The following is a 27,571-nucleotide window of genomic DNA, read 5'->3' as shown; positions in this document are numbered from 1 at the left end:
CAGACATCGGAAAAACACGAGCACGACAGAGACTCCAAACTTCCTGTTTGGAGCAGTTCAGGAAGAAGCGGTAATGGCGACGTCGCTGGGGCCCGAGCCTCTCTGGACAGCGGGGAAAAGAGGGATTCGCCGTGGGAATGTCATGACGGACATCAGGCAGAGTCAAGTCACGGGACGTGGCTTTAGTAGAGGGACGCAGGTATGGGCGACGCTGTCTTTAGCGACGCCTTTTTTTGCAAGTTAAAAGGTCGTTGTTTTGTTGTTATGTAGCGCTGAAGCCTTGTTGCCAAGTGTGAATAATATAGGCGCCTCACACAAACACACACACACACACACACACACACACACACACACACACACACCCCATCCTGTCGTGTGAATTTACTATGTTTGCGGCGGTTTCCTAAAACAATTCGCAGCCAACCTTTCGGAACTCCCTTGTTCCGTTTATGTTTTTTTTCCGCAGAGATCTGGCAACCGTGAATATAAACACCACCTTGTCGTGTATCTTGTCTTGGTAAAAAGATCGATCTTTTGAATCTACCGATTTTACAATTTAATCAGTAAACGTACATTGCAAATAGCAGTATAAATCCAGAATAACTGGTTACTATAGCCCTGTATACTGTCTTCATGCTAAGCTAGCATGGTTGCTAATGTTTCTAGTGTTGTGTATTATATTCTCCTACTGGTATATTTTGTCTTTGTGAAGAGATTGTTAATACCGAACGCATTCAACATTTGAATAACCAACTGATCTTCTAATACGTTAGCTTTATTATCAATCATTAGTGCGGATGGTGTGATGTAATTCAGATTGCAAACATAACTGCGGAATGAATTGGCTCTTATTATGTTGCTTGATCAGCTGTGATGTTGTAGTGTAATAGTAGCGTAACCCCATCTCCAGGTTTTGGTGTAGTTTTTGCTATGTGACTGTACAGTTAACATATCATTAATACGCCGTTGTTTGGGAGCAGTCCCTGAAAAACCCATTAGCTGTAATTGTCCTTATACACATTATATAATGTAATGTGATTTCTTAAGGAGGTATTTGTAGTAAATTGCATCAATAACTGCATATGCACTTACAGTCCAGTTCTTTCCTTTTTATATAATAAGGATCTGACAGGGAATTGTTGATTCATTTATATACCAAGGTACAATTCTTGTGCCTTGGTTGCAGGGGTTACCCTGGGTTATAACATGGGTTATATAGGGGGCAGATACAAGACACGATAGGGCAGTGGGGATGCATGACAATACATAAATAAATATAATTAACTCTTACATATTTTGAGTGCATTGATAATGATGTGGTGGAAGATAGTGGATGCAGTGTAATAAAACGATTGTTTAGTTTTGTATGACGCTGCCGATTTCATGCCTGAAGTTCATCACTACATAAAAATTAAACGTGAGAGTAAAACAAAGTGGCTTCATTGTGAGGCTCTTTAAAGACAATATGATGCATGTGGTCTGGTTTCTCCACAGCTACCCGAGGCTCTGTTGCAAGAGAGGGACAAGCAGGCCAAATGGCACGGCATCCCGGCGCTCCTGCAGAGGCTTTATGCCAGCAGCCACCTGAACAGCGACTTCGCCCAGACGCACACGGTCCTGAAGGCATGTTGCACAACTGCGTGGTCACAGTTTCTGGACACACGTTCTCGGTTTTAAACCCTCTGCATTTGGGCTCTGCAGGAACTGTCCTCTTTATTGTCAATGGAGGCCATGTCCTTTGTGACAGAAGACAGGAAGACGGTTCAAGAATCATCCTTCCCCATCACCTACACTTTTGACCTGTTTGGAGGAGTTGATGTGAGTTGCCGTAGTTACATGCCTATAATGTACAGCAGGGAGTGTGACAACATTTAACATTCATCTGACTACATCCACCCGCCTGACTCCATTTTTGACGGATGTAGACAGAGCTCATGTAGAATATAATGCCGTGATGTGCACTCGTGACTTTTACTGTTGTCTTAATCAATAAGCTGCTGGTTGAAATTCTGATGCGGCCCACCCTTACGACACTGAAGAAGCTGAAAAGTAAGTCACAAAGAATGGCTAGTTTAATGTTTCCTTACTGATAAGACCTGACTGCTTGTTGAATCAAAATGCGGTTAAGTGTACTAGGTCTTTGTTTGTTTGTGACCACTTACAGTGAATGATGAACTGGTGAAGGACTGTCTAAGTGTTCTTTACAACTGCTGCATCTGTGTGAGTACTGACTTCTGCTACATCTGACCCGTTGGTGCACGTGGTTCAGTTTCACTAATCCACCCAACAAGGGACCAGAACGAAAGGGTCTTCTTGTTTGCTCATCAATATTTGCATCATCAGTTTAAGCAGAGCCGTATTTCTCTCCCAGAAGGAGGCTGCTTGAACCGGCTGCCATCACTGCTGAGCTACCAGATGGTGCACAATACAGGCACCTGAGCACATTATGTTCCTGTCCTCATAAAAATGTCTTTTAAAAACTGACATTATGTTGAAATGAATGCATGTCCGGGGAAAACGTTTTATTTGCGTTTCTAAACCATTTTCATAATTTTCAGACGGAAGGTGTGACAAAAAACCTTGCGGCACGTGATGACTTTGTCCTGTTCCTCTTCACTTTGATGACTAATAAGAAGACCTTTTTGCAAACTGCCACTTTAATCGAGGACATACTCGGTGTCAAAAAGGTCTGTTATTCCGTTTTCTGTGCAGCTTTTCCAGAGGTGGTAAAAATTCATGACCCCCAGCTCTCTCTACGCATTCCTACAGGAGATGATCCAGCTGCAGGGCATTCCTAATCTGTCCGACTTGGTCCAGAGCTTCGACCAGCAGCAGCTTGCCAACTTCTGCAGAATTCTTTCAGTCACCATCTCTGAGCCTGATGTCGGCAACGATGACAAACACACACTTCTGGCCAAGAATGCACAACTGAAACGCAACATTAGCCCTTCATGCGCAGAAGTCAATCAGGGTAACGCCAGAGTCTGACTGTAGTTGAGCAGAATTGGTGTGGGATAATGATCAAAAAGAAATCTTCGAAATGTCTGCTTAAGAACTACAGGGGCCAATTAAACCTATTTAGTATTTTTCCTTCTGAAGTCACCCTCCTGAACATCCCTGGTTTCATCGAGCGACTGTGCAAGTTGGCGACACGCAAGGTCTCGGAAGCCACGGGCACCTCGAACTTCCTGCAGGAGCTGGAGGACTGGTACACCTGGCTGGACGATGCGCTGGTGCTGGACGCTCTCATGCTGATGGCCACAGATGAGGCAGATCACAGCAACCCGGGTACTTTTTTACTGTTACTGTTTCCAGCATCTCTGTGCTGGCTGTATTCAGTAGTACATGTTGTCCAGTCTGTCCTACATTGTCTTGTGAAATTGGTATCTCCTACTAATCACACTTGTTCGCTCTTTGTGCATTATTGTTTAATTCTGGACTGTCCTGATGCCATTGATTTTGACTCTATGTTCCCCGCAGAGTCTTCAGATGAGAGCACGATGGGCAGCAGTCCCCTGAGGCACCGTCTGCCCCAGTCCATGAAGATGGTGCATGAGATCATGTACAAGGTGGAGGTGTTGTATGTGCTCTGTGTGCTGCTCATGGGACGACACAGGAACCAGGTATGGGTCATATGAGTATATGCTCTTTGGCCCAGAGGCACACAGGGACTGTTGTCTTGAATCCAGTGTGAGCTAGATATGTGCTGAAAGTGGGGCAGCGTGAGATCGCATCACAATGGCAGGACCCTGTGGGCACATTTTGCAGAGCACCATTCAGCTCTGTGGGGTCTGATTGGCTTTGGGCCCATCTCCAAAGTTTTCAGCAATGGCCACTACACAGTCGCATTTGTGCCCAGTGGTCGGTGTCCAAGACGTTTTTTTTTTTTTTATTTAAAACCATTCTGTCCAAACAAATGCTGTCCAGTCAAGATCATATTTTCCACAGATCACTAATATCTTTAGAAAATAAAAGATCGGTGTAACCTTGCTCTCTCTTGCCTTCAGGTACATAAAATGCTGGCTGAGTTTCGGTTAATCCCTGGGCTCAATAACCTTTTCGACAAGCTCATCTGGAGGAAGTACACATCATCCAACCACATTGTTCACGGCCAGAACGAGAACTGCGACTGCAGCCCGGTAATGGAGCCGCGCTTTTCATGCCAAAAGGCCTGTTTAGTTATCGAGCCGTTCGCGGGCGTAATTAAACAGTCCGATCTCGACTGTTACAGGAAATCTCGTTTAAGATCCAGTTCTTGAGGCTGCTGCAGAGCTTCAGTGACCACCATGAGTGAGTGGAGTTTACTGCGCACAGCGGTCAGCTGTCAGTGGTATTTATTCATTCATTCATTCGTTCTTTTGACTGTTTTAGAAATAAGTACTTGCTGCTGAATACTCAGGAGCTAAACGAATTGAGTGCCATATCTCAGAAAGCCAACATACCTGAGGTGGAGGCCTTGGCGAACACAGACCGGTAGGCATTCATGCAGTGTGCGCGTACAGTACAGACACACAGCCGAGCATCAGTTGTCATGTCCTCCCTTCCAGGAGTCTGGTGTGTGACGGCAAGAAAGGACTTCTCACGCGCCTGCTCATGGTCATGCAGAGAGAACCCCCCGAGTCCTCCTTCAGGTCAGAACGTAGGAAGAGCTTCACTTGCATGCCGCACACGTCCATCGCTGGCGTATTAACTTGGCGAGCGTTTCGCTCTCTTACTGAAGATTCTGGGAGGCGCGAGCTGTGGAGAGTTTCCTCAGGGGAGCAACGTCTTACGCCGATCAGATGTTCCTGCTTCGCAGAGGATTACTGGAGGTGGGCAAGACTGGGAACAATTAGCCAATAACTCTTGCAGTAATAACGAAACTTTAGTGTCCGCAGAGGGTAAATTATCACACAGAATGAACCAAAAAATATGGATGCCTCGTGCTTCTAGATTAACTCCTCTTTGTTCCTGTCCACAGCACATCCTTTTTTGCATCATTGACAGTGGCTGCAAGTCCCGAGACGTGCTGCAGAGCTACTTTGATCTTCTTGGGGAGCTCATGAAGTTTAACTTTGATGCTTTCAAGCGATTCAATGAATACGTCAACACGGAGGAGAAGGTAGCTCATCTTTCTGGAATGGAAATGATCTACTTGTATCAAATTGTTCTTTAAGAAAACGAGAGATGCACAGTAATGGGCGTATGACGAGCTGTGTTCCTGGTCCTGTAGTTCCAGATGTTCCTCACACAGATCAATAGCTCTCTGGTGGATTCCAACATGCTGGTGCGCTGCATCGTGCTGTCGCTGGACCGCTTTGAAAGCCAGACGGAGAACATGCGAGGTACGCCATCGTGAGCCATCGTGACCTCTTGTGGCAAAGCATGGTGAGGGTGGCAGAAATGAATCGACCTGTAACCAGTCATCCGTTCGTCTGTCTGTCCGTCTTGTCTGTGTGCAGTGGTGGAGGTGCTCTCTGAGTGCTCTCTCCTGTCATACATTGCACGGGTGGAGAACCGACTGTCCTTCCTCTTTCGCCTCATCAGCATCATCAACGTGCAAACGCTCACGCAGGTAACTTCTTAAAATACTCTTCTTTAAAGCAGGTTAGGAAGAGCTAAGACGGGAGAAATCGAAGGACTTTCTAAAAGCGCCCGATACTTGTGTCATTGTGCAGATGTGATGCACAAGAGCCCGACTTTATTTCCCCGTCCGTCCTCTCTGCTGTAGGAGAACGTGAGCTGTCTGAACACCAGCCTGGTGATCCTGATGCTGGCTCGGCGGCGAGGGAAGCTCCCCTTCTACCTGAACGCGCTGCGGGAGAAGGAGTACGCGGAGAAGTACCCCGGCTGTCTGCTCAACAACTTCCACAACCTGCTGCGCTTCTGGCAGCACCACTACCTCAACAAGGACAAGGACAGCACCTGCCTGGAAAACGTAAGACTCGTCGGTTGTCTGTACGGGCCAGGTTCACTCATAGTTCACACAAAGAGTTTCTTAAGGTGACATAAAGATAGAAACAAGAACGTAAAGTGGATGTAAAGTGCCAGGTTTTTGCGATTTAAAATTCATTTCATCACAATGAACTAAACGAGTGGGCCAAATATTGCCAAGTCGAGATATGCCATGCTGATAAGACTCCTACCAACTGTAATTCAAAATGATTCCACTAAACATTAGTTTTAAGGCTGTGCTCACTCATGCAACCATCTCACTTTTTATGTCCTCCTGGGGGTTTTATCAAGGTTTTGATTATGTTATGTCCACGTTTAGGTTTTTGTCTCCAGACGACGTGTGTGTTTTGTTTCCTCAGAGTTCCTGCATTCCCTTCAGCTTTTGGAAGGAGACGGTTTCAGTGCTGTTAGGGCAGGACAGGACTTCTTTGTGTGCCATAACCAACTATATTGATGAGCCTTACATGGACCTAGACCAAGATCTGCTGCAGGATTGACGTGTTCCACTGGGACTGGAAAGGTAGACTGGGTGGTGCCATGGACTCTCTGAGCACGTAGAACCCCCAACCTTCTCACCTGAACAGCACCTCCACGGCCGGGCTGTGCCCAGGAGACTACAGACATGCCCAGCCGGATGAAGGTTGAACCTGAGCATGTGTGTTCTGGCTCAATCAATTGTCCGCACTCAATATCACCTCTCTTTACTTCATATATGGCCTTTTTTCTATAAAATCCGCAATTAGGATGTATGGAGGAAAAAGTGGCTGTAAGACTTCGTACTTTGCCTGAATGATGCGCAGTGCACAATCCTGGCAAGAGAGAAGAAGAACAAATAAATCTGCAATCAAAATTTTTAAATCTAGTTTGGGGCTTTTTATTTTTTTTTTTAAGCAATCCTGGGTTAATCATGGGCCTCCTGACGAAAGTCCCAAAGTTGCTCTGAGTGTAGATGATGCCACACCAGTTCTCTCCCAATGTTATGCATAGCAAAGATGCTGGTAATTAATTCCCTTTTCAATGTTTTTATTTCCATGCCCCAATGTTTGATGAGAACCGACTATGCATGTAGAATATCCATCTTGGTCTCGGCCCTGCGTCCTTCAGCCTCCTGCATCCAGCGCACCAACCTCCATCTTCAACTTGAGCTACTGTCAATGTCAGTCTTGTAGTGGAATCGCTAAGCTATTTGGTAACATTGCCTTGGAAGTAGCTGCCGAAATCTACATCCCCATAATATGGAACTTGGAAACAGTAGCATGGAAGAAGGAAAAGAAAACAGAGATCAACTACCTCATTCTTGGTTTAACGTCACTTTTTAACAGCACCAGTTAGAAATCATATTCACACATTTATCACTGCGGTGGATAGCTACTTCGTTAATGGTTTTGCGATCACAGAATTTGTTTGTAGGAAGTTCTGTTTTGCAATTTGTTGCCTTTGTCACCTCAAATCATACTTCTATTATGCGTAGGTGTTCTTTTTCCCCACAGACGTTCCCCAAATTGTTTGTAGACATTTATATGCCGTTGAGGTTGTCGTGCTTGTACACAAAGTGGAGGGATGGTTTGAGGGGTGTTGTGTCTGATGATCTGTGCACTTTCAACTACTGTGGTGTTTCACACTTGCATAGTTATTTCCACATTTTTAGACATTTTCCACGTTTGTTTTACTGTGACATTGGTTTACGGAGACAGTTCAAGATCTTGATATTATTTAAATTCATTGGCCATGTTCTTTCACATTTGCTATGCTGAAATAAAAGATTTGCAAATAAGAATATGCAGTTGTAGTGAGCGATTGCTTGCTAACCCGAGTCAGGTGGGAAGACTCCGGCCAATCAGGAGTGATCTTTTTCCACTTTGAGCTATAAATCGATTCTCATGTAATTGCACTTCACTCAGGAAAACAGGAGTTGGAGAACCATCAGTGTGCTCAACACTGGCATAATTTTTAGTTTGTCCCCCCCCGCCCACTCCCATGTATGATCATCATTTTTATTTCAATTTCCTTTATCTTGCTATTTGAAATGCTGAATGCCAGATTGTTAATTATAGGTTTCAAATTCCTTCATGTTCTTTTCTGTGTTTCTTCCCCCCCATTTAAAGGAAATCATTTGCATATTTAACCATCCTAAATAAATTCTCAGCTGTGGAAACGTGGGTTCACATCTGTTCATTGTTTGCTTCATAGAGTATCAGCTCAGCAGGCGTTTAAATTCAGCTTCTTTGAAACGACCAGTCGGTCTTCGCTAATACGGGAAGTGCCTGAATCCACGGGAAACAAGGAACTGCATGTAAATTATATGATTTATAACAACTGTGATCATGTGTTATATTCAAGAAAGGTCCAATGGTTCCATGGTGTAACGGTTAGCACTCTGGGCTCTGGAGTTCAAATCTCAGTGGAACCCACCTCACCTGGACCCCACACATGATCTTTTCTGGCAGTGGTGGCCTAGCGGTTAAGGAAGCGGCCCTGTATTCAGAAGGTTCAAATCCCAATCCTCTGAGGTGCCACTGAGTAAAGTACTGCTCCCCGGCGCCTGTCATGGCTGCTCACCGAGGGTGATGGTTAAGAGCAAAGGACATATTTTTTTTATGTCACCGTGTGTGCTGTGCTGTGTATCACAATGACAATCACTTCACTTTCACTAATGATGTCTTACGGCAAAGACAACGTACATGCTGACACACATTTTTTTGCCTTTGCGTTTAATTGTCATCACACACAACTATTGAGGCTTGTAAAGTATGTGAATGTTGTCGTGGTAACAAGCTGGTCCTTTATTCTTTGAGCTGCAGTCAATAAAGAAATACATTTTAATGAATATTCATGTACATAAAGTCCATCAGTTATTTGGAAAAATGTGTAAAAATTCACTTCAAGTTTCTAAGTCCTCTGGATGGCATCACTCTCGTGTTTAGTTCTCCACTGGTTTTCTCCAGTTTTGCGATTTCCCTTGGATGATGTTCGTACAGAAGAGTGGAGTGAGTGAGCCAGGACATTCTTTGCCTGAATTAAGGAAAAGTCTCTAGTTTTCATGTTCACGTCTATATTGTCCATACTAACATCATCTACTTGCTGCTCCAGTTTGGCCTTTGCCTCATTGACTGCGTTGACTTTGTCCTCCTCAGCCTGCAGGTCATCCAGCATCTGCTGAGAAGCCTCCAGCGGTGCTTTCTTCTCTTTGATCAGTTTCAGGAAGCTCTCGTCCAGAGCTGCCATTTCTTTAGTCAGATCCTTTACCTGTATCCAGATGCTTTACTTCTGGCTTTTAAAATGTAGTCAATATTCAGATTTATGAATATATACATTAAATCTTATAGTTTGCAATATAAATCTGATAATTGTAAATTATTGGAGTAATTAATCTTAGAAAACATATCCTTTTCATCCTCACCCTGTGAGTGATGTGAAGTGGCCGGGGTGAACTTTAGGTCATTCTTGAGCTCTGCACTCATCCTTCAACTTGCTTTTCTTGGACTGCACGAGTGCATTAATCTTCTCGTCCTCCAGTCGCTCCATCATCTCCTTCACTTTGGCTTCCAGCTGGATCTTGGTTTTGATGAGAAGGTCTTCTGCATCCACCAGGTTACCCTGCACCTGGAGGTGAAGAGAAAGAAGGATGAAATTGAGTTATGGACAGAGAAATTGCTCATGTCCTTCCCTCCTGCTTCCTTCATTTCATTTATTAAATTTATCTTCTGGTCTTATCCAGGGTTTAGGGTTTAAATTTGTTTTTGTTTTTTTGTTTATTGTTCCAATGCTCTGTGAGTGGCGGCAAAACTTACAAAACTTACTGCTTCTCTTCTAGCTCCTTGCATTTGATCTCCAACTTTAGCTTGAGGAACTCCTCCTTCAAGCTCTTTCTTCACAGTGGTGCTCTTCAGCAGAGGCTTGATCTTGAAGAAGGGCTTCATCCAGGGCCAGTTCTTTACTGTGTTAAAGGCCCTGGTGTTCCACTGATAGATCATTAGGGCTTCCTGAGGACAGAGAGTAAAGTTATGAAAAGAGCTGTGAGGCATTAATACAAACATCTAGAATTCAATCAGAACAGATTCCATTCGCAATTAAAAACAGACCCATTACTGATGTGTCTACTGCATGCCAGCTACAAATATATATATAAATGCTCGATGAGACAATTATTCAATGTGTATTATTACATACATTTAATTATGCATATTTGTTACATTGTTATCAAGAGTCCTGTAGTCCTTTGTGGACGTGCTTTTGTATGGCAGTACGTTCTTATGTATGGATTTGTCCATGTTGAAGTGTGCGCTATTTAGTGGCAAATAGTGTTCAGTAACATCTGACTGAATAGAAAGTCTCCATCCTTCCAGGAAGGTGAGGCACTAAATGTTTTTTTGTAACCCTAGACCTAGTTGTTACAGTTTTAATTCTGTCATCCCCTGCTTATTTCCACTATGTGGTCATTTAACACCACATGGGTGCCTCTCAGCACAGGTGAGTGTGAGTGTGTGTGTGTGTGTGTGTGTGTGTGTGTATGCGGAATGGAAGGAATGTAAGTTTAAGAGGAACGACCAGTTGTTGTCTGACACACACTGCCACCTGCCCTCAGTACACCATCAGCAGTGTTGCGTTTAGACAGGGTGTGAGGGGCAGAGGGCAGACGTGTGTGTGTGGGGTGGCGTGTGCAAAGATGGGGGAGGGTATTCTCCCTACCACATGCACTCAGAACATGGTAAACACACACACCACCCTCATATAGTCCAGGAATTCTCATACATGAAAGGGGCAGGGATATCACTAAGTGTAACTGTATGTGGGGTATGTGAGGGGCAGTTAGGCTGGTACCATGAACATATTCACGTCTTCACATCTTCACAGGCTGCATGGTAAAAGAAACATTCTACAACATGCTGGAAAGATCTCTAAACATCAGCATCAATAACACTAATGGCAATGCCAGTTGGCAGAGCTCTTACTTTTTCTATGTCTTCTGCTGCTCCATCCTCATGATCATGCCTCAGCTGCGTGGGTCGTTCTCATGAATTTGTACCTTGGTGTGACCAAACAGGTACTGCTTGTAGTCAATTTCCAGAGAGGACAAGTTTTTCTGATGCCTTCTTGCTGTCCTGACATTTGTCATCAGGAGTGGCCTGTGGGTTGCGAATATGGTACCCGTTGATGATCAAACTATGCATCAGTTTCCTGAAACGTTCTTTTTCCAGACAGTCACAAAACAATATATGGGGATGCCATGTACAAAGTGAGGGTGGATACTACTGGGCAGGTTGGTCATCAACTTGCTCAGAATTTCCTGAAGACAGATGATGCCAGAACAATCATACACCACGAGGCCTATATAAGATGAATTACAATATTATTATAACATGACTTATACTTTATTGGTTTATTGGCAAAAAAAAAAAGTCTTGTCAGCTTCTTGCCATCACACCTCTTTGTGTGTTTGATCCTCTGAGAAGCTCAGAGCAGTGGAGTCAGCACAGACTTAAAGTGATGTTCATGTGTTCATTTCCCTAAACATCACTGCAAGTCTTAACTGCTTCCCTGCTAGTGCACAGAAAGAAACATACATATTCAGCCAATATTCAGCCATTCACCACTGACCCTATGGAAATGTATGAACGGTATGCACAGAGCCTTAATGAAGAACTTTATAAAGACCACTTTGACATAAAAGTTGCTAAACTTAATTAATTTGCACATTTTTGGACATCCATGAGTCCCACACAAATCTACAAAGAAATATGAAGACCTTCTTCATATGGGTATTTTTGTGTGAGAGTATTAAGCTCTGAGCTCAGCCGATCCAAATTAGCTTTGCTGCAGCAGGTTTTTATCCGAAATAGCCTCTACGCCTTAAAATTAGTCCATTATCCAACATTGCCAATGTCTCTCTCATGTGCTGTAACCTAAAATATGAAGCATGTGATGCAGTAAATGTCAGCCAGGCAGACCAGGCGGTGGCTTAGTAGCAGTTGTGGGGGAACACATGACATCAGACTCACCTAATGGAGCTGTGACACAGTCTGGAAAGAGGCGGCCTTCTTCCGCTTCTCTTTAGCTCCTGATTTGGGATCAGCGGCTGCAAGGGCAGATTGTGTTACAATCTGTGCTTCTATGTTTCCATGACGCCTTACACTTTTCCTAATTTTGATGGCTACCCTGTGGCTATCAGGATGTAAACGGTAAAAGAGGAGAACAAATGAAATGGATTGATACTGCGTCTTTGTGTGGAATCATTAGTATTACCTGTCGTGTATTCTCACAGCGAGCATTGCAATTTGTTGGAAGTTCTCTGGAAGCATCCCACCAGTGTTTCATTAAGGAATCTCTGTTTCTTGTCCAAACAGGCAACAATATTATAAGGAACCTCCGACGTGAAAGGGAACACTGAAAAGGAGAGGATATACACATTTACACAAGGACCGGCAGAGTTTGGTTAACTATTCCTTATCAAGCCAAACTACAGATGTTTGCTTCTATATTTGATCCCCTTCCAGCGTAATGAACCAGCTCAAAGTCGCCTCATACTTCCACTTCTTCTCAGGGCGTGGCTTCTCAAAATAGGGTGACTTGCCAATAGGGCTGTCAAACAACCTCAATTTGAAGCTGCTGTATGTGGCATTGAGGAACATGCACTTCAATGATGGACATGATTCCTAGTGGCTAAAAGGGCATTATAGAATATGATACTTTAGTTTGACTAAAAACTGACACAAACAAGTGAAAATATTTTGAACTATCTGCAGACCTTTTCAATACAGGCGTGCAGGTCCAACCCAAAGTCATCCTTCCTGATCGTCCTGTTAAAAAACTGTTGCACAGAGCTGCTGCTACAGAGTTAGTCAGCTGTTTGCTTACCAATAGAATCAGGACTATTTAATTGCTCATAATAATGTATTTTAGATTTCACCTGCATAAAATATCTTGAATCCAGCAATGCCCATGACTCCAAAGAAGAGCTGGCAAGGCAAAATGGTGTATAGGGTGTGGTTGATGCAACCCACATAGTTACCTACACAAAGATACAAAACCCTGTCATTCTTACTGTTGCCTTGATACCAGCCTGGGTCTACACTCGGTATCTCAAGATTGATCAAACAGGAAATTTGGTGATCATCTTTGTTAATACATGGATCCTAAATAAACATTTAATCTGTACTCTTATTATGAAACCCGTAACCTGTAACATATTCTGTCTCTCCTATTGAGCAGGATATCAATAATTGCTGTCTCTCTTAGCATTTAGTAAATCATGAATATTATGTACTATTTCGAAACCTTTTGTAATTCATGGGTAATCCACTCAGTGAAATCAAGGTAATTAGCTACTGTGATCAATTAAAAACTCTTCCAGAAACACTGAGTAAGCATTACCTGAAAACCTGAGACCTGAGACTGAATCAGCCTCTTAAATCTGGTGTTAGTAGCCTAACAGCTAACAAACTCACCTATGAACCAGAAGACCACAAAGTCACAGGTTCAAACCCCATTTACTCTTGCCCTGTCTGCTCTGCCAAAGGCCTCCATGGCAGGGCTGGTCTTCTAAGGTACCTTTGTTAGTTGGTTAAGCAACTCAAACTACATTGGAATGGAATATAATGGAATGAGTGTTGTGGTTGATGAGAAAAGTGAACAAATCTTCTGAAAGTGAAAAAATTGTGGCCCAGGAAAAAGATAAAATGTAAGGACAAATTGGCCTAAAATTGACATAGGGGCATCATAAGGGGCATCATAAGGGGCAGCAAATGACAAGTGGCAAAGACCATTTTGCCAGTAGGCAGGAAGTGGGGCACTGGAGGCCTAGCGGGTAAGAAGATGGACTCATAATCGGAAAATTTTGGGTTCAAATCCTGAGCCTGCCCACTGCTCACCTGGTAAAATGCAGAGGACACATTTCATTGTGTGCACCGTGTGCTGTATATCACAATGACAAAAACACTTTCAGAATGATGAGAGTTGGGATAAAAACTTTTTGTCCAACTACTATGATAAAATGCTGAACTACACGTTTTGTGTTGACAGTTTTGCCAGCACCGGATTCCCCACCGGGAGTAATCAGAAATAGGTTTAAGACAAGGAAGAGACCCTGGTAGTAATCTGCTCTCATGGAGAAAAATTATGATTTAAGAAGTGAAACATTGGAACATTTACACAAAATGTCCTCTGCATGAATGCATTAATATCCCTTTGAAATTTTTAAATACAAATCTTACAGTTCTGATCATTAGTAATGCTGTGTGTTGTATAAGATTGCAGATGGACATTTCCGAAAGACCAAAAAGTCTCAGAATCAAGTCCTAGAAAGTCATAAAATGCATTTTATGTCTACAAAAAAAACTAATATTTTACAGAACGTCACTGTGGCTCAAACTACGCAGGACGTCATTGCAGTTTCTTCAGGTTTCCGTTGGCTACTTTGTACTATCTTTGTAGCACAATGATGAGGGCGACCAGGTAATAAAGGTGAAACGTGATTTGTATTTGGCTGTATATGTTGTATGCTGTCACCTACGTATCTTCCAGCTCCTTCGTTCCGGTGGGTCAGCATGGCCATGTCCTCCATCACGTCCGATTTGGCAGGATTCATCTGCTGGACGTCTCCCTCTTTAAACGTGACCGTCTGCAGGAGGCAACGGGCAGAAATGATGTTGTAAAACACAAAACTTTTGTAAGATCATATTTCATAATGTTGCTACACCACCACCTAAACAGTCCGGTGCCACAAAATCGCTTTATTATAATAATAAGTGAATAAATGAATCTGATTTCAAAATAAATCTGGGCTCCACATCAGAATTGACGAGCCTTGCTGTCTTTCTCCGTGATCTCCACCTCGACCTTCTCATCAGGGACCCACGCGCTTCTTCTGCAAACTTCACAATATCCTGCCAGCAGCGTACCTGGGGCAATTACCTACAATGCTTCTATTCACAGTCTTACAGCCCACGAAAAACCAGCACCGGTATTATTCCAACTTTCAGTCATTAAAACGTATTCGAACAGGAGCCAATGTTTAAATACCACGTTAAATGCGAAATTAAGAACGCAAAAAGGGTGTACTTACCATCAAACGGCACCGGATCTGTAGCCTCCAACAAGACCCTCCAATATGTGTATAAATATATATATATGTGTGTGTGTGTGTATATGTCACGCAGTGTCCGGAGTGTCAGGAGTTCAAAACCCTGACGTGCCTGAAAAAAAAATCGTTTTCAATAACAATTTAACGTAAATAAACGTCACTTGTGGACTTAATGACGGACTTTCTGTGAAGTTCTGAAAAAAGAGAGAGAGCGAGAAATAAAAGCGCCGCGGCGGCCGCGAGGGTCCCGGGTGGGAGGGCGCGGGCGGCGGGGCCCTATTTATTGTCCCCGCCAAGGTCACGCTGCGGCGGCGGCGGGGGGGACGACGACGCTGCCATGTGTCGCCTCCTCCGCCGCCCATTGGCGTCGAGCGGCGTCGCATCTCCCCCCCCCCGCCCCACCAGCATCTCCATACACGGCGGTCTCTACTCCCCCGGGCGCCGAGATGCGCCGGAACTCTCCGAAGTGCGAATGAGCTCGTTGCTTATATCTCATTACCGCGGCCGCATGTTTTAATGAGTCGCTTTCTGCGCGACGCGGGCCGCCGGAGAGCCCGCCGGCATCTTCACGCCCTCCGGTAGAACTTGTGGACAGTTGACACCCCCCCTCCCCTCCGGCGTCCATCCTACAAGTCAGCAACAGCTCACAAGTATTCGATGAATAAAGTCGGCCCTAATGGCTTGTTCGCAGCTCCGCCATTGTAGGCATTAAAAGAGGGCTAAAAATACACCAGAATATTGGCGAAATCTGGCGACTAAAAGACATGATTAAGAGACAGAATCTCGCGGGATTTCAGCGTTTTCTGTGCGCTGTGCGTGTTTATGGGGGTGCATTTGGGGGGAATGAGAAATATTTGGTTCCAAATAAAGCTTCTGCTTACCAGTGCGTTTTGGACGTGTTAATTGCCCCCCCCCCCATCCCACCCCACCCCTCCCCTCCTTTCAGTAGAGTGGATGCATTCTGTACACCGAGACATTCCCGGGGATGCATGTGTTAACTGGAAATGGCTGCACTCCCTCGGAGCAAAACATGATATCCACAATAAATGCAGACACATTCGGTGAACTCGTCACCAAGTAAAAATGACCCCCCCTCCCCAATTTACCCAGTCAAAAGAAGAGGGCCTATTACCTAAAAGGTGGCCCTACTGAAACGGGACGAGGCCCTTAAACGCGCCGCTGAGGACAACGCATGGCAGCGAACCTTCCAGCTGAAGCAGTAAATTAAGAGCGCAGTAATAAGAAGCCTTGATCCGGCCTTTCATCGGGGCGGCCGGAGCGACATTTGCGTGCTGGACTCGATTCTGCAGCTCTGCGCAAGCATGCAGGAGAAGAGAGACTCTTTTTACACTCCGGTCCCAGTGGGTTTGACCTTGAGATCCGTGTCCTTCTATGCTAAAGGCCTAAGAGAGAGAGAGAGAGAGAAAGAGAGAGACATCGAGAGGCAGGGGAGGGTCTCAGAATAGACAAGAATAAGTTTGCACCCCCCCCACACACACACACACACCAGGGGTGCAGCATTCCACACGTACGGACTGACTAATGGGGTAAAAAAAAAACAACATTGTGTGAAACCATATGGGGCGCTTCTTAACCTTCCCTCTGCGGCCCTCATCTCACTCACCACCGGACTGATGGAGCTGTGATGGGGTCATGATGGCTTCCTTCACCTGTGGCCAGTGCATTTCAAACCAAATGTCACTTCAGTTCAATTCACAATCCTATGAGGACAAAAAACATTTTCGATCCATTCCAGCCATTCTTAAGAAATTGGTTTAAAACACATTTCTAATTCTCCTCAGTAATTTGAGGAGGCTCTGTACATTCTAATCGCTCTTTGTTCATGGCCCTATCTCCTGCCGAGGTGTTGTACTGATGCCTGAAATGTTTCCAAGCCTGCGGTAGATATAGCAGGCCTGGCTAGAGCTATTCTGGGACCAGGGGCTCTTCATACAAGAGGTGGCTGGGTTCTGTAGCGCTACACTTATCGCAGATAAAGATTGACAGAAGGTGTGGACATCTGTCCTGAAAAGTAAACTGCTGAATGGGAAGCCCTGCAGAACCACATCGCACTTTCTGGGGTGATCTCACCACAAGGGTCCAGGCCGGTGGGCCGGATTGCCAGGCAAACAAAAGATTCCCGGAATCAAAGTTGGAATTGCTGCTAAGGGTCACAGTTGTTTTAGATCATCATGCATCAGATGCCACCAGGCTTAGACTCCTAGGTAGGGGCACACACACCCTCGCTTGTCTGAGTTCAGCACTATGCACAATTGCAACTCTAAGACCTGCTAATTCACATTATTGTCACACTCAAGTGGCCATGACAGATAGCACCCTGTCATCCCACGGTTTTAAAGCATCAGGAAACGGCCGTGCCTGTATAAACTAGCATTCAGGGGCGTTGAATGCCGAGACGGTGTCTGGATTCTTCGTTGGCTGATAACCATCCGGGTTATGATCCACAAAACCTTTCAGCGACTGAGGTGACCTGCCTCAAGCCATCAATCCATCTGAGGGGAGACAGGGAGAGCATGGCACTGACTCATAGCTCTGCTGTCCCCTAATATTTCCCAGGGATGCCAGATCTTGAACAAAAAAGAAGCAGCCAGGTCTGTGACTCGGAGTCAGTCAAAATCAAGATAAATGTTTTTCATTGTGCCTTACAATATTAATTTCACTCAAAAGAGATGGCAATAGCTCAATATCTAGTAATTTTGATATTTATGTAAACATATATTAATTATGTTAAATATAAAATATATAGGGCTGAACATAATTAGTGGTACTCTAAACAAAAAGTGAGAAAAACGTCACATAATTAGAACCTGGCAACCCCGCTGTCCAACTCTCTTCTGTCCATCTAATATTAACATGCACAATAATGGATACCAACACAAACCAATCAGTGTTTTAGAAGGAGTCAGGACAGTGTCATTTTTAACCCTGTGGGTGCAAACAATGGCCCGTCTTTGTATTGTGTTAAGTCTGGAAGAGTGCTTTGCCGAGTGCACGCCCAGCTGCCTTTCTATTTTAAGGTGCGGTACACACGCTCTTATCCAAACGGGCGCAGACAGCCTGTCGCACGTAGGATAACAGGGCAGATCCCCCCATTTGTGAGTTATTACCATGCACCAGGAATGTCTATAACAACACCAGCTGCAGTAGAAAGAAACGGATATGTGATGATAGAGAAAGAGATGTAATTTTTTATCCTTTTTAGGATAGTTCCTGAACAAAAAATTATAAAAAACATTATAATTACCATTATGAGTCCTTCTTAAATCACTATAGTGCCATTGACTACAGTGAGCATGCATGAAAGGACAGATGAGTAGAGATCACAGCTAAAAAAAAAATGTTTACTATTATTGTATAATTTATTATTACTGTTGCATAAAAATCTAAGACATCAGCTAAAAGTATTTAAAAGTTGGTGTAGTCCCCTACTCTTCCACATTAATAATCTTTTCAAAATATCAAGGGGTTTACCCTGGCACTTGTCCCCAACCCCCCAAATTCATCCACAAGCTCCGTCCCTGCAGCAGAACCATTAAGACTCCACTGCCACACCCTCCCATGAGACACACTCACACCTGTCTTCCACAGCAACTGTTCGGACACACACAGTCCCTGCCAGTGAGAGGACATGAGGATAATGTCTCTTTCACAGAGCAGCTCCAATCTGATTATATTTATATGAATATGATTCAACAGTTGCTCATTATTTTAAACAACAAGGCCCTCATATATAGCATGCCCACCCGCAGAGAACAAATGCCGCACATTTGGCATTGCCAGATGGGTACGGGTTCCCTCTCTTTGATGGGGACTCAGCTCATGCTTTTCTATACCGCCGGTACCAAGGGTTTGGTCTTTGTAGATTCAGACTCTACTTCCTTCAAAGATATTGAAAATACATGTAAGATACAGAACTTTTATGAAGAAAAAACAAAACCCATCTTGTTTATCCAAGTCACTGAAGGTGGATTTGACATTAAAAACTATGAAACTGCAGAAGTATCTCCATAAACAGCAATGTGCAAATAATGAGAATATTGTAATGCTGTTATAACAGAATATAAATCTTCAGTATCTTTGCATTCGGGACATTCTGCACTTTGTGGTGTGGTAATGTTGTGGTCTGTTATGTTATGTTATGTTATGTTATGTTATGTTATGTTATGTTGTGGTGTGGTATGCTATATTATGTTATTTTATGTTATGGTGTGGTGTGGTGTGGTGTGGTGTGTTATGTTATGTTATGTTATGTTATGTTATGTTATGTTATGTTATGTTATGTTATGTTATGGTGTGGTGTGGTGTGGTATGGTGTGGTATGGTAAAAAAAAAGTGAAGTGAAGTGTTATGTTATGTTATGTTGTGGTGTGGTATACTATATTATGTTATGTTATGTTATGTTATGTTAGATTATGTTAGGTTATGTTATGTTATGTTGTGGTCTGTTATGTTGTGGTCTGTTATGTTATGTTATGTTATGTTATGTTATGTTATGTTATGTTATGTTATGTTGTGGTGTGGTGTGGTATGCTATATTATGTTATTTTATGTTATGGTGTGGTGTGGTGTGGTATGTTATGTTATGTTATGTTGTGGTCTGTTATGTTGTGGTCTGTTATGTTATGTTATGTTATGTTATGTTATGTTATGTTGTGGTGTGGTGTGGTATGCTATATTATGTTATTTTATGTTATGGTGTGGTGTGGTATGTTATGTTATGTTATGTTGTGGTCTGTTATGTTATGTTATGTTATGTTGTGGTGTGGTATGCTATATTATGTTATTTTATGTTATGGTGTGGTGTGGTATGTTATGTTATGTTATGTTATGTTATGTTATGTTATGTTATGTTATGGTGTGGTATGGTGTGGTATGGTAAAAAAAAGTGAAGTGAAGTGTTATGTTATGTTATGTTGTGGTGTGGTATACTATATTATGTTATTTTATGTTATGTTAGGTTAGGTTATGTTAGGTTATGTTATGTTGTGGTCTGTTATGTTGTGGTCATGTTATGTTATGTTATGTTATGTTATGTTGTGTTGTGGTGTGGTATGCTATATTATGTTATTTTATGTTATGGTGTGGTGTGTTATGTTATGTTATGTTATGTTATGTTATGGTGTGGTATGGTGTGGTATGGTAAAAAAAAGTGAAGTGAAGTGTTATGTTATGTTATGTTATGTTGTGGTGTGGTATGCTATATTATGTTATTTTATGTTATGGTGTGGTATGTTATGTTATGTTATGTTATGTTATGTTATGTTATGTTATGTTATGTTATGTTATGGTGTGGTGTGGTATGGTGTGGTATGGTGTGGTATGGTATGGTAAAAAAAAAGTGAAGTTAAGTATTATGTTATGTTATGTTATGTTGTGGTGTGGTATACTATATTATGTTATTTTATGTTATGTTGTGGTCTGTTATGTTATGTTATGTTATGTTGTGGTGTGGTATGCTATATTATGTTATTTTATGTTATGGTGTGGTGTGGTGTGGTGTGGTGTGGTGTGGTATGTTATGTTATGTTATGTTATGTTATGTTATGTTATGTTATGTTATGTTATGTTATGTTATGTTATGTTATGTTATGGTGTGGTATGGTGTGGTATGGTAAAAAAAAAGTGAAGTGAAGTGTTATGTTATGTTATGTTGTGGTGTGGTATACTATATTATGTTATTTTATGTTATGTTATGTTATGTTATGTTATGTTATGATATGTTATGGTGTGGTATGGTAAAAAAAAAAAGTGAAGTGATTGTCACATGCGATACACAGCAGTACAGCACACGGTGCACACAGTGACATTTGTCCTCTGCATTTAGCCCATCACCCTGAGTGAGCAGTGGGCAGCCATGACAGGTGCCCAGGGAGCAGTGTGTGGTGCTCAGTGGCACCTCAGTGGCATCTTGGCGGATCAGGATTTGAACCAGCAAATTTCTGATTACTGGGCCGCTTCCTTAACCGCTAGGCCACCACTTGGTATGGATGGTATGGTACCTCAAACCTCAACTGGAAATAGTCAGGCTTGCCACCCTCTGCCTTTTCATTGCTTGATCAAATCCCGATATTTTTTGGTCTTCCATCCTGAGGTCTTGATGCAGCCATCCTCCCATGGAAATGTTCATTATTTCAGGATAATCTTCTGTGCCTTTACCTTATAACTATGTATACGGCCTCAGGGAGGTTTGGACATCCTGGGGAAAATTGAGTTTTCTCCCCATGACCACCTTCATCTCTCATGATGATAATAAATGCAAGATGCCTTTTGTGTTTTTTTATCTCCTGCTCCAAAATGTCAGCCAGTGCCATCGATATCTTTCTTGGCTGAAAGCAGTCTTAACCCAGCCAACATGTGTGCTAGTGTTCCTCTTTCTCTGCATTACCTGCACGGTGGGTCCTCCCTTAACCCCTCCTGTGTAGGTTTGTTGATGTTGATGTCTTACATTTCTTATCACCATATACCTAGACTGTTTTTGCTTAAATCTCATTCGGGCACATGTTGTCACATTGTCTAGTACCTTCAGGATCCACCTAGCTTGGGTGGCCATTGTGATAGTTAGGTCATCCATAAAGCCTCTTATTAAAGATTGGCTAGTGTCAGACTATTTCTTCCTTGCAGCTGTTATAAGCAAGTTCATACCCATGATAAACCAGATCGGTGCAACCTGTTTTGATGCCCCTCTTCAGGTTCTGCCAATGAGTTGTGTAATAGCTGGTATGGAAATGCAACTTGAATCCTTTGAAGTAGTTCCTGATCATATCTTTGACATGGTGTGGAATATGGTAATGCTTCATCAATGAGGCCGTGGGGAATTGCTTCAGACAACAGTTAGGTTGCCTTTACTTTCTTTTGCCTGCTTAATTTGCTGACTGAGGATGCCCGTGTGCTCTGAGCACCCTGAATGTAGAAAAATAAACTGGCTTATATTCTTAAACAAATTCTGCTGTTTCTATCAAGAAGCACATGTGTAGGGCTGGACACTAAATAATGAATAAAGCATTAAGGCATACTTACTGTCCTTTTAAGGACCCCAGTATACCATTTCATGTTGGGATTCACATTAACATACTCATTTGTAAAATGATTGAGGTCTGAATTGTGACCCCTGACCTTTAAAGCAGCAACGAAGCATAGACTGAAGACTTGTCTCACAACTTCATCCAGCACAGTCATCATACCCACGCCAACAAACAATTCTGAGCATTAAAATATCGACCTGGCCACGTTAATACATTCCATACTGTGAAAACTAGAGCTACATAAGTGGATGTCAATTTCCATTTCTGGGACCTAAAATGAGGAAACATGAATGAAGAGACAAATAACATTCTACAGAAATCTATACCAAATTGACCACAGACTTTCTGAAATCTCATTCACAGTATCCATGCTTTTTTCATGAAGGAGCTTAGCCAGTAGATGGAGCTTTAAGGACGCCTTTCTCCTGTCCATCCATTGCTCTGATGAGTGGGGAGGAACGTTGAGGGGAGGCGGCAGGAGGAAAGACCCTCTGCCCTTTCTGGTTCCCACATTGTGGTCTAATAGTGCGATCCACAAGGCATCCTGACAAGGCCTACCTCTCGGCGCTACGCCAGCCACTTGAGCAGCCGCGTGGAGCTCATTTGTCCCCACTGTTAATGCGGGTGACCTCCAAACCAGATAGGTGTAAAACAGGAAAACAGATGCCTTTCCCCTGAGATTTGGGGAAATGTAACATGGCATGCACAACATGAAGAGGATCCAAAAATGTTAATTACATGGTCAATGACATAATGAATAATAATAACTGATAATACGTTACGTTACGTAAATGTAAATAATATGTTTTTTCAGATGTTTTATTTGCAGTGGATTAGAATTTTGTGAAGTAAAAATAAGACTTTGTCATGTAGGAATTTTCACAGTCATGAAATATTAAAACACATGTTAAACTCATCAGCAACCAAGATATTAATAAAGGGGTGTGTATTTTCATTCACTGACAAAGTTTTGCTCGTAGACCATAAATATATGATAACATTTATAACCTTTTGTGAATGAAATTCTTTCTATTAATAAACAAATACAATAAAATAAATAGTTATCTGATGTCTTCTTGGTGTCTCTATACTGCCATCTATTGCTGGTGCAAGATAGTTGCAGGTGATTAATGTAGCATTTCATTCTATATTAAAACTTGGTTAACATTTCACTAAATGTGAACCTGGTGAACATTTCACTAATTCTTTGGTTGAATTCAGGCTTTTGGCTCATCCTGGTTCAGGCGACCACTTCAGATGCTCGTTTTCCTTCTGTGATGGTTACGTTTGGCCAGCAGAGGGCGCCTAAGGCTGTGATGGCTCTTGGCAGAATAAATAGCTGCCGCAGCTGCTGAGCTGGGACATTTTTCCCTTTAATAACGGCCCGAACAATAATTATCACCGCCACATCACCATCATCATCATCATCATCAACTTTCAGCAAGTTGAGCATTGAGCGTTCCTATATTTTAGGGTACATCAAGCTTGTCATTTCATGGATGGATAGAGTTAGTAAACATGTATATACTGTAAGCAAGTGTGATGAAATCTTATCTCAGCATGTGTCTGAATACAAGACTCTTTTGTGTACAAAAGCTAATGCATGCATAAACCTGAATACAGTGCACGTTGGTTAAACTCCACATCCTGTACATTTTTATTGAGTATGCAATTCGGCCGACTGTTTTCACTTGTGGTTTTTCAAGTGCATGTTGTATTTTTAGGTCCACTTAAATTAATCTCTGACATTGGATAAATCTCTCAAATTTCCGTCTGAACACACACCGCCATGAAGAGGTAAAAAGAATGACTAGGCAGTCTATTTTTAATCTAGACGCATAGCTCACACAGCCACATGGGCAATGAACAATATTGGAGCAGCAATAATTCATCACCACGGGAAACTCACTACACTGTGTTTTCCTTCAGAGCGTTTTCTTTTTTTTCCCTGTGTCCGTCAATTGGACAGGAAAGGGTTATCTTACAGGAACAGGAAGTTGAAAGCCCACCCAGCCGCCCCCACCTTCCCAGGTCCCCTTGACTCCCCATCCTGTTGCTTGTTGAGATTTCTCAGCTCTAGCCAGGAACGCTTTTACTCCAAACACCCCTCCTTGCACACGCACACACTGGCCACAGCCACAGGTCAGTGACTGCCTGCTTGTATTTGGCTAATCTTCCTCCCCCCCTTCCCCGACCCGTTGCCCCACTCCTGGCGCCAGGAGTCTCCGTGCCCCCCACACGTCCCGGAGCTCTGGCTAATTCAGACCAGCTGTTGCAAGGTGCCTCACCCGCCGCCACCGCCACCTCCACCCTTCCCCACTCGCTCTACACTTGCCATTTCCACCTCCTCCCAGCCTTCCAGGAACTGTCTGCCGGTCTTGCATTTGCTGCAGTGTCATTGCAGGACGGATTTTATGAAGAGAAAGACAAAAATCTCAGCAGAAGTGTGAGTGGCTATGAGCATTTGCTAAAATGAAAATAATATTTACTTATTATATTTATACACACACACATACAGTACAGGACACACCTTCTTATTCAATGTGTTTTCTTTATTTTCATGACCATTTACGTTGGTAGATTCTCACTGAAGGCATCAAAACTATGAATGAACACGTGTGGAGTTATGTACTTAACAAAAAGTGGAGACCTGGCCTCCACAGTCACCGGACCTGAACCCAATCGAGATGGTTTGGGGTGAGCTGGACCGCAGAGTGAACAAGTGCTAAACACCTCTGGGAACTCCTTCAAGTCTGCTGGAAAACCATCTCAGGTGACGTCCTCTTGAAGCTCATCGAGAGAATGCCAAGAGTGTGCAAAGCAGTAATCAGAGCAAAGGGCGGCTATTTAGAAGAAACTAGAATATAAAACATGTTTTCAGTTATTTCACCTTTTGTTGTTAAGTACATAACTCCACATGTGTTCATTCATAGTTTTAATGCCTTCAGTGAGAATCTAGCAACGTAAATGGTCATGAAAATAAAGAAAACACATTGAATGAGAAGGTGTGTCCAAACTTTTGGCCTGAACTGTATATATATCCAATACTCTTCCAAATTAGTTTAACAGACTTCACATGAGTACTACAATAAAATCATTTGACATTCACACGCACACACACACACTGAAAAAACTCAGCCAGCTGGGAACCGGTGGAGTTTCTTCATATTGGAATCACATGAAGAGCATGAGCTGCTGTTATAGAGGTTCCTCTGTTCTTAGCAGGAATGTGGGGATGCACCAGAGAGAATGCAAGTGACTATCACTAAAACTGTGTGTGTTTACCAAAGGAAGGTGCTGTTTTGTCTTAACACAGCCAACATAGCAGTGTTAAAAGGTAATGCAGTTGTGTGTGAATGTGTGTGTGTTTGTGTGTGTGTGTGTGAAAGAGAGAGAAAGAAAACTTTTTTTTTTTTGGTTGGGGGAGAAGAACAGAAGACTATGCTGTGCTGGTAAACTCAGGTTGCAGAGGGATTTCCTGTCTCTGCGCTCATTTCTTTCCCAGTCCACTTTATCTGTCCTTCATTCACATTCTGCATGCTGATGGCCCTGATCCCTACTGCCAGTGAGTGTGTGTGTGTGTGTGTGTGTGTGTTGTTCAGGGTTGCACAGAAGATGGTAGCTCCTCTAGACACAGTCAACATAAAGATTCCACGCTGCAACAGAACCTCTTCAGTGGTGCACACTTCATTGGAAACAAAGCTTGAACTGAGATTCAACCATCAATCAATGCATCTTCATGTTCCTCATTAAAAGCACGTTTTTACCATCAACTTAGCAGAAATAACTCCATTCTGCATTCAGGACAAAATCCTTAAAATGAGCTCAAACAGCTGAACACAAATGCAGTGTGTTTGTAGGCCATTCCCATTGGCATAGTTATGGGTGCAGATCCTCACCCGTACATATTTGCCTCTGAGAGCTGTCAATCATTATTGTAGGCAGAACTTTTCCAACTTTAAACTTCAAAAATTGAAAACATCATTAAAGTTTGTCTTCTGAGCTTCAGAAATAAAAGCACTTGAACAAAAAGTGCTGGCTGTTAAGTTAATTTCTCCTTGCCAGGAGAACTACCAAGCAGTCTTTTCCTGTCAAATCTGTTCATTTCTGCAAATCCAGAAGACACAATCATAATGTTATGAACACTCTCAAGGTTCTACAAGTATTATGATGCTGTGAAGTAGGGCCCTGATGATCCTACTACAGGATTTATGTAATCTCGTGTAGACAGGGGTATATTCAACCTCCAACACACCACTCCCGGCAGAATAGAACTTTAATTAAAGAAGCCGTTCCATTGACTTCCAGTGACCAAAACCGTGCCATCAAAAAGCCTCAAACCATTTCTCTTCTCATTTATTCGGGTTTTCCGTCTCATTTGTGTGTGTTGTATTCTGTGAACTCCAGTTTGACGTTTGAAGTGCGTATTGCTCCAGCAGGAAGTGAGTCACCTGCCGTAGTTTGCTTTGTTGTTTGCACATAGGTGACAGCAAATTTAAAAAATGACAGGTGCTCTAGCATTTGGCGTCACGGATGTAGCCTGGCAGTGTTAAGGGTGCTGGGGGCGGGTTGGCGGCCATTTCTCCTCAGTGTGTGAGGAGGTGGCTTATCCACCAGGCTTTAATCTGAGGTGTGAATGTCTGTCTGGGGGAGTGAGAACCACTTGTTTAGCGCCCGGGTGAGAGCTGCAGCCGTCTGAGGGAGCAGTGCCTCATGACAGAGGAAAGCTAACAACCCTAAACTGCAAGGCACTCTGGGAAAGACTGGCAGCTTGAATTAGGCAGTATCACAGCTGCCTTAAGGAACATGCGGCCTTATATAATACCAAATAAAACAGATGGAATGTTTCTTAATGGGCAACATGTTAGTTATCTGTATGTTGTAGAGGAGCGGTAACGACCAGCCTGCATACAGTACAAGTCAAAAGTCTGGTCACACCTTCTCATTCAATGTATTTTCTTTATTTTCATGACCATTTACATTGGTAGATTCTCACTGAAGGCATCAAAACTATGATGTGTTGTTATGTACTTAACAAAAAAAGGTGAAATAAGTGAAAACATGTTTTATATTCTAGTTTCTTTGCTCTGATTACTGCTTTGCACACTCTTGGCATTCTCTCGATGAGCTTCAAGAGGTCGTCACCTGAGATGGTTCTCCAACAGTCTTGAAGGAGTTCCCAGAGGTGTTTAGCACTTGTTGGTCCAGCTCACCCCAAACCATCTAGATTGGGTTCAGGTCCGGTGACTGTGGAGACCAGGTCTCCACTTTTTGTTAAGTACATAACTCCACATGTGTTCATTCATAGTTTTGATGCCTTCAGTGAGAATCTACCAACGTAAATGGTCATGAAAATAAAGAAAACACAATGAATGAGAAGGTGTGTCCAAACTTTTGTCCTGTACTGTATCTGTTAATGTGTAATTATATCTGACATCTAGAAATTGATTTTTAATGTTTAATACAGCTGAAAATCAAAAGAGCACATTGTGGGTCAAGCTACTTTCTCGTTCTG

The 27,571-nt window shown here is 42.9% G+C and overlaps 1 protein-coding gene and 1 long non-coding RNA gene across 5 annotated transcripts; one reads left to right on the top strand and one right to left on the bottom strand.

The window, feature by feature from the left end:
* The first annotated feature begins 4 nt into the window (after positions 1–4).
* trpc4apa (transient receptor potential cation channel, subfamily C, member 4 associated protein a) lies at positions 5–8,093 on the top strand. The gene is made up of 19 exons (XM_028998631.1): positions 5–199; positions 1,495–1,623; positions 1,702–1,818; positions 1,995–2,049; positions 2,165–2,220; positions 2,559–2,687; positions 2,770–2,971; positions 3,100–3,288; positions 3,481–3,623; positions 4,008–4,139; positions 4,232–4,290; positions 4,372–4,473; positions 4,548–4,631; positions 4,721–4,811; positions 4,961–5,101; positions 5,213–5,324; positions 5,442–5,554; positions 5,711–5,917; positions 6,294–8,093. The coding sequence occupies exons 1-19, from the start codon at positions 74–76 to the stop codon at positions 6,429–6,431; spliced, it is 2,325 nt and encodes a 774-aa protein (XP_028854464.1). The 5' UTR covers positions 5–73; the 3' UTR covers positions 6,432–8,093.
* Positions 8,094–8,696: 603 nt separating this feature from the next.
* On the bottom strand, positions 8,697–15,261 carry LOC114800822 (uncharacterized). Of its 4 annotated transcripts, none has more exons than XR_003751439.1 (8): positions 14,996–15,261; positions 14,444–14,551; positions 12,178–12,318; positions 11,934–12,010; positions 10,887–11,221; positions 9,726–9,917; positions 9,335–9,537; positions 8,697–9,205 (listed from the first exon to the last, which is right to left on the bottom strand). It is a non-coding gene; the product is annotated as an uncharacterized LOC114800822 (long non-coding RNA). The 4 variants fall into 4 exon arrangements; XR_003751442.1 differs by having other exon boundaries at positions 8,697–9,201; XR_003751441.1 differs by having other exon boundaries at positions 9,735–9,917.
* Positions 15,262–27,571: the final 12,310 nt, after the last annotated feature.

The sequence above is a fragment of the Denticeps clupeoides genome, chromosome 12, assembly GCF_900700375.1.
Source record: "Denticeps clupeoides chromosome 12, fDenClu1.1, whole genome shotgun sequence".
In the NCBI taxonomy this organism is placed as follows: domain Eukaryota; kingdom Metazoa; phylum Chordata; class Actinopteri; order Clupeiformes; family Denticipitidae; genus Denticeps; species Denticeps clupeoides.
The sequence above is the reverse complement of the archived record's forward strand: the minus strand, read 5'-3'. Positions and strand labels throughout refer to the sequence as shown.

Bases quoted from the DNA above. Each gene is read 5' to 3' on its own strand.
- trpc4apa (XM_028998631.1), top strand. From the start codon at position 74: ATGGCGACGTCGCTGGGGCCCGAGCCTCTCTGGACAGCGGGGAAAAGA. The intron at 200-1,494 runs GTATGGGCGACG...GTTTCTCCACAG, and splicing joins GCTTTAGTAGAGGGACGCAG to CTACCCGAGGCTCTGTTGCA. The intron at 5,325-5,441 runs GTACGCCATCGT...GTCTGTGTGCAG, and splicing joins CCAGACGGAGAACATGCGAG to TGGTGGAGGTGCTCTCTGAG.